Raw genomic sequence first — 12709 nt, forward strand, 5'->3', positions numbered from 1 at the left:
CCTTTCCTCTAAGGCTTCCACCATGCTGTGCAAAAATTAACGCTAAATTCTTTCAAAGTGGGAGGTCAGTGAGACCGTTCAGACGCAGGAAGATGATTTGCCCACAGTGACGCAGGCAGGTCAGTACCGTGTGTGTGGCCGGGGGGGGGGGGGGTGCAGACTGAGTCCCATCTCAGCCGTAAGTGCCAGACAGTTGCTCCCCACCTGTGCCTAAAGCTTAATTAAGATCGCACGCTGTCGGAGGGAGAGTGCAGGTGCGGAGCTGAAATACCGCCTTGTGTCGACAGCAAAGCGTGCAGAGCTGTGCGGGGAGCTGCTCCTGTGAGGACAGATGGCTCTGGAGCTCGGCCGCGTGTTTGTGAGCGTGCGCTCGCGTGCAGGGGGAAAAGGCTGGGACGGCAGGGCCTAGAGCCCTCAAATATCGGGAGAGGACAGGGCAAGTGGGGATGAAAGCGTGTGCACAGATTTGTGCGATGGTGGTGTAGTAGGTCCGAGTGAGTACTTCTGGGGGTGCTGGCTCCCTCTGGCCCAGCTCTGGCTTTCACAGTGTGGGTGCTTCACTGCACCCTGTTATTCCTGGGGTGCAGTGGGGACCAAGTTCTTCCCCCATCTGTGGGACAGGTCCCCTGCGGTCTTAGCAGTGAGGCAGAGTTTGTTGGCCAGTAGGAGTGATGCTAGGACTGCAGAACCTCCTGCTGTCTGCCCTTCGGCCATATGGACAGCAGGAAGTCACAACCCATGTGTACAGGCGTTGCAGAAGCTGGTATGTCCGGCCCCAGCTGGGAAAGAAACAGCCTACCCTTTGTTCCCTGTCCTGAACCCCTAACACGTCTCCTAGCGAGTCACATTAGTTGTGTGGATTGGCTGTACCTAGCAGAGGGTGAGTGTTTGCCTTTGCCTTGGTCCTCCTCTTGCGCTGAGGACCATCCTTCCGAGGGCTGAACCTGCCTTCTTCTGGCTGATAGCAAGGAGAGGACAGAAGAGCCTGTGAGTCACTGCTGCACCATTCAGGGCTGATGGGGGAGAATTTACCATCGTTAACCCCCTCAAATGCTGATCAAGCAAGTAGTGGCTGGTTTGGGAGGGAGGACGCTCGGTGACGTTGGCAGGAGATGGTGCAGCAAGGAGCAACTTCTGCCTGCAGCCCAGCGAGTGAGCGCCCGTACGTTGGAACCCTTGTGGGGTCTGTGAAAGGTGGGACGCTTACCTTCTGCTCCCCACCGAGGACAAGTCCGTGTCTGGTCCTTCCCAGGGTGACAGCGGGCAGCCCTGTGCCTTGCTCATGCGCCACAGCCGCTGCTAAACAAGCAGCTGATTGAGAAGAAGGCTTGTGCAGGGGGGAGGGCAATTCGCTGCTCTGCTAAGAGGTCCCCACTGTATTTTCTCTTTAATTTGAAGGGCTCCTCAGCAGGCTGTCAGGGCTGGGATGTGATGGCTGCACCTGCATGGCGCTGGGAGGCTGTGTGCTAGCAAATCCTGCGCGGAAATAGCCTGGAGCAGGGGGCTGCAGCGGCAAGCTGGGTTTAGCAGGCGCATCTGACTGACGACTGCGGTTTTTCATTGGCATAATCGTGTATTTTGGAGGTTGTGAAGATGAGGAAGGTGGAGGAACAGGAGAGGGTGGGACACAGCACAGATAGATGCCTTTGAAGCCCCCCGTTGCTGCAGCTTTGCCATTGCACATAGCTGTTGATCTTTAGCTCCTGCTCTGTGGTTCCACGACAGGCTGCAGCCGCTTGCTGCCCTGCTCTCATCAGCAATCACATCGGGACCAGGGATCACAGAATCCCTCAAATCTGCTCTTGCAATTCCTGCTTGGGCACTCTTGTTCTGTCTCTCTGTTCTTCCATCAAAAAACGTCTGCCTCGTTACGCTCAAGACTTGGGCTCCCTTTTTGTTCTGTTTTTTCCCCTCAACCTCGCTCCTGATTATATTTTTGTTTCCCCCAGAGTTTTGGGTTTGGGCATCTGATCAGGAGGGCCCAGCTTTGACCGATGCCTGGATATTTTGGGGACTGTTTTGAATAGCACTCTGGTGAACAGCATTTTCTAATTGTCACCTTAATTGTAGTTTGAACCCAGGACACTTGGATATGAACGGCATTAACCTGGGGGAAAGAACAAATGAATCTGAAGGGTTTTTTTAGCCTACAAGAGTAGAAACTAAAGTAGGACAAATCTTGCAAAATATAACAGGGCACAGCAGCACGAGGCAGAGGTGCCTGTTCTTCATTAATTCTGAGTCTTTCCACCAAGAACATGGTTTTAAATTGCAGCAAGGGATTTTCAGTTTAGGCATCGTGAAAAGTTTTCAATTAGGAGTGTGAAGTACCGGAGCATTTTGTCTTGTGAAGTACAGGAATCTCCATCACTGGATGTCTTTAAGAACAGGTCAGAGGAGCATGCTAGGAATGAGATAACTGTGATGGTTATGTTAGCAATGACACATCCATGATACTACCTTCTGTTGGGGGTATCTGAGCAGGCTGGGACTACGCGAGCTGATGAGATCAGCCCGATTCTCTGTGCTGCTGCAGAGGCTTCTGAATCTTTTAGTGGAGTCTCTCTATTCACATGTCGGATCTCTGGAGGTTGCCTTCAGAAGAGACATCCCACGGGATCTCCGTGGGTGCGTATCAGTCCTGCCCCTGTGCTGGAAACAAACCCAGGCTGGGTTTCCCAGCTGGAGGGCTTGGTGCTGCTGCTCCTCGAGTCTTGGTGGTGAGGCTTTAGAGGTGGGACTAAGTTGAAAACCTCAGGACTTTGCAGAGGGTCACCTCTTTGTTAAAATCTCCAGATATGTGGTGTATTTTTGTTAAAGTCTCAGTTTCTGGACCCCCCTGGCTCAGGGAGCAGGAAGCACTAGAAAGGATGAATCTAAAAATATGTGGAAGAAAGCTGTCAACAGATCTATTCCCCATATCCTCTGGGGACAAGGTAAAGTTTTACGAGCCTATGCCACAACAGAGGGGACTTCATATTAAACCTAAGTAATGACTTTAGGCTGGCTAGGAAAACACTGGAGGACATCAGCCGGGGAACCTGGGCTCCCCACCGCTCGTGGGTAAGAGCAGGGCTCTTGAACAGCACAGGTTAGGTGGATCCTGCACGAGGCCGAGGGATGAGGTGGACAAATGGGTCTCTTCCAGCCTTGTTTCCAACAAGGCTGTGCATTTACAGAAATGCTTGTAGTGCTTGTGATTCAGGAGAAAACCTCATAAACATGAATCCCTGAAGATCAGAGAAAGCCCCAAAACCTCCATGAGAAGGTAAATGAAGAGAATTGCAAAGTCGCTATTTCTAAAAGTTCAATTTCTGTAAAAAAGATCATTACTCTGCAGAAAACTGTAGGGGTAACTGTTGACAGAGCTGACTTATGCTGGCCTAGATTTCAATTGCTCTAGCTCTAATAAGAGATTTAGTTTAATTCCATGTCAGTGGAGTTACCTCAAATTTGCATCACTGCAGCTGAGAGCTGAATTTGGCCAGTGGTAGCCATCAATAAGAATAAAAGGCAGTGCGAGGTAATTGTTACTCTTTTTCTTGTGTAGTTAGAAGGAAAGGCTGAAAAATATGTCTGGGAGCTTTAGCATTAGAGGCTGCACAGCTTTTTTTCTACAGCCCTTCCTACAAGCAGCAGCAGCTTTTCTAGCACAGAAGATAAAGCTGTTTTGGGAAAGCAGCCTGGTTATTTATTTAAAGTCAAGTCTCTGAGGATCTGAGAGTCCTGCATCGCTCGGCGCAGAGCGAGCGAGGGAGCCGTGCGTGTTTGGGCTATGCTTGCAGGGAATGGGGAGCAGCCTTCGCCCGGCTGCAGCAGCCCTGCCCCGGGCACCGCCGCCGCCGGTGTGCTTCGGCAAAGAGGCTGGGTGAAATGCTTTCCATCTTCTCTCTCAGAAGTGACGGACCCTTCCTCATCCTCCTCGCTGCCAGGGAAACTGAGTCTGGTGAGATCCCATTTTGGGTCTGTATTAACTTGTAATTTCAGTGTCCTAAATGTTTAGCCTTGGAAAAGAAGCAGCACAAGAAAGGAAAACAAAGTTTGAAACCATCTAGCAACTGCGAGAAAGGCAGAACTGCAGCCACACAGAGTCCGGGGTGATCTGAGAAGTAGAGTTCCTTGCTTTATCTTTCCCTAACCATCTTCTTCTCCTGTTCATCTCCTTCACGTGCTCTCTGAAGCTGCTAGTCCCAGCACAAGCCCTCCCTCCCTCCCTGGGCTTCCTGCTCCATTCCCCCTCTTCTCCGGTGTCCCCTTCCTCCCGACCCCTGCCTTGTGGTGCTTCAGCAGAGCGTGTGCCTGTCTGCCTCAGAGAGCACTTCAACCTCTTCCGGTTAAACCGACGAACCGTTCCAAAATTGATTTTAATCCTTGCTTATAGGTAAACCAGTGGGAACTTGAGTTCTGTTGAGCTGATAGAAATCAAGCATGTATTTCTGGAAGAGCTTCACGTGGAAGGATTTGCACCGCTGTATCAATGCAGCGTTTGATCTGACCTATCCCTATATTCAGTACAACATAATTTCATTCTCTTGGGGCAATAGGGTAAACCCGGAATGACCCATAGTGCAAAGGCATTGGCTCTGATAGAAATAGTATAAAGATGAAATATAGCAAATTTGTACATCTTTATCTGTGACAGCATCTCTCCTAAGTTATTCTAGGTACAATTTTAATGATGCTGATCTGAAGTACAGCTGTTCTGTATAGGCATGACTTAAACTGGTTAAACTCTTCTGCATATATCCTGAAGGAAAGCAGTTGAGGTACTCTTAAAAAATACTGTATTTTCCTTACTAGAGCTTTTATTACGTCCCATATAACCCAGAGAGCAGCCAGAGTAAAGGATCAGGTTGGGTTTTTTTTTATTCTGTTTGTTTTACTGTACAAGTGTATAATTTCAGAGAACACGTGATCTCTGAATGCATCTGGTATTTGTCCGAGATGCTGTAGCTGTTCTCTCCCTCTCAGACATTAGCATAGCGGGCTCTGGTGGACCTGCGCCATCCAGGCGGCTGTGGGTATGCAGAGGAGTGCCTGGGCAGAGCTCCCACCCTGGCTGAGACCTTGTGTTTTCAACTATACGGTGGTTTATTTTCATAGGACTTCATCTGAAAGGAGAAGACTGAGTTTGAGGTTGTGTGGTATTGAATTCCCTTGCAGAAGATTCACTCTCTGCAGACACCCAGGCAGGTCGGATGCTCTGAGAGCCCGAGGGTTTGGGCTGCTAAAGACTAAAAGCAGCTCTCCAGGCCAGGAGAGGTTTTCTATAATCCAGGCTAACCGTGCAGAGCCCTTTATCCCTGTCTAGTTGCTAAATTATGCATAGCAGTCTCAGGTCTGCTTCGGGGCTGGCAGGCCTGAAGTCTCAGCCGTAGACGCTCACGGTTCTGGGTTGAGCGAGCAGAAGCCCAGCTGGTGCCGCAGAGGATAGGCCATGTGGGTATCGATGCTGCACGGGGCAGGACGGGGAGCGCTGAGCAGCTGGCACCTCTCCATCCCTGGAAGAGGAGGCTGCCTTCCCTCTCCTCCCCCGTGTCCTCTGTGGTACTGCTGCCTTTTAGCAGGCTCTTTAGTGAAGGAAGGAGACCTTAGTTCTATGGTTTGTTTGCTTCAATTATAGCTGACCGTCCCTGAGGGGCAGCTAAACTGCGTGTTTCCCTGTCCTGCTTCTGCAGGAGAGCTGTGAAGAGCTGCTTGGAGAGCGCTTGCTTTTTATTAGGTAGGTGGAAGGAAGGAGCACAGCAGGGAAATGGCACGGTGCGAGGAGAGAGGGAGAGGGGTTAGTAAATGTCAAGCTGTTTGCCTCCTGCGCGTGCTCGAGCACGTCCGCGGGCTGCGGGAGCGGCGGCTCTCGCTGAGGATGTGGCAGAGGTTGTGGCAAGGGGCAGGTCAGGCTCTGCGGGAGCCGACCGAGGGGGCAGCATGGTGGGCGCCTGGGCTCTGGGCCGTGCACGCCGAGCCGCGTCCTCAGGGCTGGTGGCATCCGTGGTACCGGCTGCGGGAGCTGGTGTGGGGTAAGATTTGCAAAGCCCCCGCTGGGCTGCGGCATTGCGGCTCACTGGCGGCTGCTTCCCTTTGCCTTCCCCCCTCCTGACTCCTCAACAGGGAAAACTGGGATCTAGCACCTTCCTTGCTGATGGCTGCTCCACCAGAAGGCCATCCCCGTGCCCTCTGCCAGTCCCCATCCCCCTTGTCCCTGCAGTAGTGTGTGATCCGCTCTGTGCAACGTGGTACAGGCAGCACCGATTGTCCTGGCCGGCTGTCAGCGAGGCCGCTATCACTCTTATCACTGCCTGCTTGATTATCCCTGACGCTGCGCCGAGGCTGACATCTCCTAATGTAATATAGACACCACGATGATTACCATCATTGCAAGAACTATAAGCACCAGACGATGAAATTTAACAACAGTAGGTGCAGCCGGGACAAGGGGCGAGATGGAAATCGTGCTGTCTCTGTGCTCTGCCTGTGGCCCTGAGCAGTCTCCATCTTCCAGCAGCATCTCTGGGGTTTTGTGCTCCTTTTCCTCCCCGTTACCCGGCCACAGTGCTCCTTGCTCAGCCTGGACCATCTCACGGTGCTTTTGCCGCTCGTTTATGTTCCTGGGTAATTCTTCTCTAGGCTCCCTCTTCATCGGAGGGTCTGCTCTGTGTGCCCAAGGCGCTGCTTCCCCCCAGTCCTGTTCAGTGATACCCTGAGCCATGGGGCAATGGCAGGACCTCACCGTAGATGCGATGAGGCTCAAAATGAACCAGACTGCTGCTTGTGTGGCTCTTGAAGCTCCAGGAGAAGCACTAGCGTCTGAGCTACCTCTAAGGGCAGGTATCCTGCTGCAGTGTTGGTTGTACCAACTCCCTCTGCAGAGTCCATATCTGGGTCACTGTACAAAGCCGACGAGCATGGGCCTGTCTGAAGTATCCCCCCGAATAGAGCCCTTTCCTGCCCTCCGTAATAACGCCAGCTGGTAAAAACCTTTTATTTTCCTGGTGCATGGCCTCTGCAGGGCATGACGTGGTGCAGTCCCATCTCTGGGACGCAAGGGGTCATCTCAGGTGTGCGCGGCTGTCGTGGCTGGAGAGGTGCGGTTTGGCCTCCCTCACCTGGAGCACCCCTACTTTGAGGTGCGATGCTCTGGGAAGGCGGCCTGCTCTGTTGCCGCACGTAGTGCTTTGCTCTTTTGCAAACATGCCAGGCTCGTGCTGTGATTAAACGCTGGTGTTTGGACTGCAGCTGTCCAAACCAGGTGTGTTGGATTTGTACGGGGGGACCCCCCCTAATTCCTGGAAGATGACTGTTACCCAGACCAGGAGCCAGGGTGCTGCGGCCTCTCCCGGCAGGGCTGTGGGGCTTGGCCCCGAGCAGAACCCTAGCTGGGGCCTGAGCTGTGGGTGCAGCCTGTGTCCTGGGTGTGGGGCTGAGAGCTGCTGGGGTTACCAGCTGCCATGTCAGGGTTCGGCTGCTGCTTTGTCATTGGTTTAAAGTGGGGTGGAAGGGGAGTCTCGTCATGGAGACGCTGCTCTGCAAGCACAGCAGGGTGCTGCTCCTCCGATAGCTGGATTTTGGGGAAGGGCTGCTTCTTGGGGGATGTGAAATGGAGCTGGGCAGAGAGGGAAGGAGAAGGGGTCTGTTTTGGATCATGTGTGTACCCCACCATCCTGGCTCTCCCATCAGTGTCCTCCCTCTCGTCCTGGGCAAGGAGGCTGGAAACTGTCCCAGCCACTGGGCAGGGGAGGCCGGTGCCCACGGGAAACAGCAAGCCTGGGGCTGATGAGAGGACTTCGACTTTCTAGTGGTGCCCAAAAGCACGTATGCTAATGGTGTTATACAGGCAGCTCCCCCGGAGTTTGTTATTTTCCTTCATGTTTTATTATCAGATACCTTGACCCATGGAGAGGCGCTGGGTCCTCTCGTGGCAGCTCATTGAGCAGCGCTTTCTGCGCTCCTGACAGTGTTTCTGCAGCCTCTTCTGTTCCTGCTTGGGCTGCCTGGTTTCACGGGGCTGGGTGCGCTCGTGGGGAATTGGGGAATGGCAAATGCTTTCTCTGAACCTGACAGCTCCCTGGATATGTGGGCACAAAGGGAATTAATAGCAGAGATGAGCATTGTTTGTTGTGCGTTAGGAGCAGGGCAAACAAGCGCATTTAGAGAATGGATGTTCTGAGGCAGTATCGGATCTGCATCTTTGGTTATACAGTTGCTGTTGGGCACACATATCGCAACTGGTTGTGTTACCAGCTCCACTTTTTAGTATGGCCGCTTAGCATGTTGCGCAGGGGCGTTACTTCTTGTTTCGGCACGGCTGGAGCGTTGCAGGACTGGGTATCGCTCTCGTGTTCCTGCATTGCCACCCGCTCGCCCTGCCTGGCAGGGGGTGCGTGCAGGCTGTGAGGGGATGGGCTGTCTTCGTGAAGGGATTGCAAACTAAAACTCAGTCTACCAAGAGCACGCAACCTGCACCTTCCTTCTCCCCAAGGGTGCCGGCGGGTGTGAGTGTACCTACGTGGAATCAGAAGCAGCGGTTTCTTGACTCTGAGGTCGCTGCTGTTACAAATTTCAAACCCAGGTCCCGGTGCACCGGATCACGGGAGAATTTCAATGAGAATGGCTTTCTAATCTGGACAGAGCTAAGGGCTTTTGCTATTGCTGAAGAATGTTTGGAATGTTTTGGGCCAGAAAATCTTCCCTTCAATTCAGCTCAAGGAAAAACCCAATATGGGAAATGTCACCCTAGATAAGTAAAACCTGGCCAAGTTCTGAACAACCCAAAGCAAAATGCTACAATGAAGAGTACGAAGCTATCTTAATTGCCTGGAGCACTACCATTCATTCCCCTGCCTGTCTGGTACGTTCTTGTGCTCGTATGGTGACTGTTAATTCATGCTGGATTGTTCTAATTAATGCCGATGAACTGTTCAGCCAAGAAGACTGCGGAGCTCTGCAGCTGCAGAGGGCTGGAGGAGCATCTCCTGGTTTCTTTTTCTGTTTTTTCCTCCCTTGTGGACAGGCACTGTTTCTGTCCTTAACCAATAGGAGCCAATTTTCTGTTTCATAATAGGAAAAGACTAATGTCAGGACGCCCTCCTTACCCAAAGCTTTCTCCTTGAAGATTGCTCCTCTTTGCTTTCCTAATTGCTGCTGCTCAGCTGGAGGTAGCGCGCGCCTTCCAAACGCGTTATTTTGTTATGCTGTTACTTACCAAAGGGGAAAAAAAACAGTATGAGAGAATATTGCTTTGTGTCGAGCTTTCCTTGTTTTAACCCTTTCTGTGCTGATGTGGGGCGTTTTTTCTCTAGCACGGGATGTTTTGGTATTGGCAATACATGCTTTTCATCTGAAGCTTAGGGTGTGATGGAGCTCTGATGTAAAGAACGCCTAGAAATCATTTGTTCTGGAGTCTGAGGGCGCCTCTAAAATGTGTTCTCGTACTAAAGCATCTTCTTTGGAGTCACTGCACCCACGTAACAATCACGTCTAAGACAGGAGTTGCCCAATTGATGTGAAGTATGGGTGGTTTGAGGACCAAAATGATTTGAGTGGAGCCCTTGGAATCAGGTTGGCTGAAAACTTAATGCTTGGAGCTACCCGTGCTTGAAGACTGGCAGGTCTGGAGCCTGCGAGAGCAGAGCCTCGGGGAGGGTGCTGGAGCTGTGCTCCGTGTGTTTCTTAGGGATTGAGGAGTCGGATGAGGATTGCAGATGTTTGGCCTGTTGCGTCTCTGCTCTTGGCAGACAGGCTGTGCTCTTGCAGGTCAGTAACCAGGAAAATTCACAGAAATGCTGTTTTCTCCAGAAACTTCAGAAGTGAGCAGGTCTGAGCCTTTTGTGCGCCACCCCACTGGTAGAGGCGGGGTGGGTTACCATCCTGCCAGCCAGGGTAGGTTACCTGAATCCCTTGCAGCTTTTTTTGGGAGTGGGGAAACCCCAGTTGCCTAGGGTAGAGCTAGGATGGGAGTAATATTGTATGGGGACACGAGGCTGCCGGGAGAGGAGTGCTGTCAGGAATTTCCTGGCGGCATGGAAGAAAGGAGAAGCTTGGGCAGAGCAGGGACCGCAGTGAGAGCTGCAGGAAGCAAAGTCGAAGCCAGAAGATTAACCCCATAGTTCTGGAGGGACCATGCAAAGCCAAAAGAGCTGCCTTTTGCTTAGTCTCCGAGCATACTCCTGTGGCTTCGACCTCAGAAACCGCTTGGTTTAACCGCAAAAGGAAAGGGGAGGCTGTGGTGATGGGGGGGTCTCTGCTCAGGCTCTTGAATTCATCGCCAGCTGCCTTTCAGCGAGCAGAGTCGCTTCCTGCTCCAGCTCATTAACATCTGGAAAAAGAAAAAGGGTGGAATAAGTAGTTTCCCAACATAGCAGGAGGGTCTCATCCTGTTCTTGAGCTGTGTGATGTGCTGCTGTCTGGATCCTGGGCACCTGCCAAGCCCGTACCTTTATTTCTGCTGGCTCCACCAAGAGAAACAGTTGTGGTGGTATCAGCCTGGTGCGTCTCTCTAGCCAAGGCTCTCCTCAGTCCTGCCTTCATGCAACCAGCACGGGGCAAAACGTGGGGGCTTCTGAGGTACGTGTTTCTCTTGTGGAAGCTGGGTGGTTACTGTTTGTGTTTGGGTGCTGCTCAGAGACCCGGGTAAGAGGCAGGCAGATGTGTTGGGAGAAATGGTTTCTGCGCCACCTGGTCTCTTCCTTTGTAGTAATGGTCAGGTCTGCAGCAAACCAGCGGTTACAGGCAGAGTATTTCATCTCTAATGAAGCTCCAGCAAAAAGGGGTTTTTTTTGTCCCATGGGAAGCAATGATTCAGCTCCCAAGGATCATGCAAGCTCAGGTAGGTGCCAAACATGTTTAGCATGTTAAGCACGGAGTCAGCTACCTCCTTGGGGAGGTCCAGCTCTCCTCAGAGGGTTTTCTGCTGCCAGATGTCTTCATGTCTGGAATTGCAGGTATTTGCAAGTAGCCCGAGGATTCAGACAGAAGCAGAATCCTGTTTGCTGTGTGGTTTTCTTCATGTATCTTACTTAAGAAAAGATCAGGCATGAGGATTTTTATTTTTTTTCCCTAATCTCAGATGATTGTAAAAAGCACTTCTTTTTTACTCTGTGTTGGTTGCACCTGAGTTTGCAGACAGGCTGAGTTAATAAATCAGAAAATTATCTGAGGAGGTGACTGAGGGGTTGGTGGTCGCAAAGTCTTGTGGTGGGACTGAGCCCTTCTTGTTGGGGCAGAGCTGATGCCAACAGCACTTCCCTTGCATTGTCCTCTGCAGTTGTGTGATGTGGCTTGGAAGGGCAGGCCCACGGGTCACAGTCACACGCTTTGGGTGCGAACGTTCAAATCCAGGTAATTGCATCTGGCCTTCAGGGTAATCCCAGTATAGGTCCATGCCTCTCCCCACCACAGCCTGGCCAAGTTCAGGACTGGTTGTAGAAATCCCGATTTCCTGAGGGTATCACTTTACTATGGCTTGCTTAGAGATGAGGTTTTATTCTACTTCATGTGGTCCCCTTGCTCCCATTCCTGGTACCCAGGCTGCCTGTGCCCGGGACTGCCCTGCCTGCACCCACGCTGCCAGGCTCCGCACCGATGAACCCTGCGGCAGCGCACAGGGGCTGGGGGAGACAGGCAGTTGGTCTTGCATTGACAAAACCCAGTGAGCGTCCTTGGGGAGGGGACCTGTGAGTGGTCAGTGGCCTTTAGGGGTGTGTTTGGGTGAGGGAGAGCAAGGAGGAAGGGTGGTGGCTCTGCCTGTGCTGCTGGTTTGGCTCCACGGGGGGCGGCGCAGGCAGTGGGGTGGGTGGCTCAGCTTTTGAGCGAGAGGGAGGATGCTCGTAGCCTGCAAGCAGGAAAGAAGGCGGCTGTGAAGTCAATGGTGTGGGCAGCAGGTCTAATGCATTATGTTTTTGTGTGTGGTTGCAAAGCCTTTCTTCCCTTGTTCCCCTCGCTTCCAAAGCTGATATTGTTACCTAATCCACACTGCTAAAATTCTTCTGTTAGAGGATCTGCTTTTCTGTGGGAAGACTGCTGTATTTCTCTCTAATATTGACTGTCTGTCTTTTTCTTGGTTCCCTTCTTAGATCTACAATGAGAATAGAAACCTGTTTGAAGTCAAGGAGAACGTGCCCAGGAAATTGGTGGAGAAGGTCGCAGGGGACATCGAGAGCCTCTTGGCTAAGAAAGTCCGTGCTTTAAAGGTAAGGTGATGGGCCTGTGTGCCGGTCCTTTGTCTGATACGTTTGGTTTAAAGAAGAGGGTTGATGCTGGTGTAGCATTATGATCTCAGCTTCAAAGTCATTTCTATGGTTGTGTGGCCTTTTTCTGGAAACTGCATTCCGGTGTTGCACAGATTCATATGGAGTATGCCTGAGGTGTGAGGCGAGGACGTATCGTGTGAGGATCTACTATAGGTATCTTCTTGCTTTTTATCTCCTCCCACCATCACGTGGACACCTGAAGGCGCTGCCATACCAATACAAGTGACGGCAAAAGCCCGGCGGCAAATTTCACCCGATCATTTAACTGGGGGTGTGGTGAGTGGGAGCAAAGGTACTGCAGTGTCCCTGCAATAGCTCATGGAAGTGTTTCAGACAAGTAGGGTTTTTCCTGTTTAGGAAAGGAGACACTGAGGTGTTTGTGCTGCTGCCTGGCACTTGAATCCTGTGATTGACTGCGTGTGTGAGTTGCCGTCATGGGTGCCAGTGCACGTTCCCTTCCCAAT

General features: G+C 51.9%; 1 protein-coding gene across 2 annotated transcripts in view; it reads left to right on the top strand.

Annotated features, from left to right (window-relative positions):
* The window catches only part of CACNA2D2 (calcium voltage-gated channel auxiliary subunit alpha2delta 2), a 222084-nt gene that overhangs the window by 73568 nt on the left and 135807 nt on the right, over window positions 1-12709 (top strand). For both annotated transcript variants that reach the window (XM_075762895.1, XM_075762896.1), the window contains exon 3: window positions 12069-12185. In XM_075762895.1, coding sequence (XP_075619010.1) covers window positions 12069-12185 — 117 coding nt within the window. The remainder of the gene's footprint in view (window positions 1-12068; window positions 12186-12709) is intronic.

This window comes from Balearica regulorum, chromosome 10, assembly GCF_011004875.1.
Source record: "Balearica regulorum gibbericeps isolate bBalReg1 chromosome 10, bBalReg1.pri, whole genome shotgun sequence".
NCBI lineage: Eukaryota > Metazoa > Chordata > Aves > Gruiformes > Gruidae > Balearica > Balearica regulorum.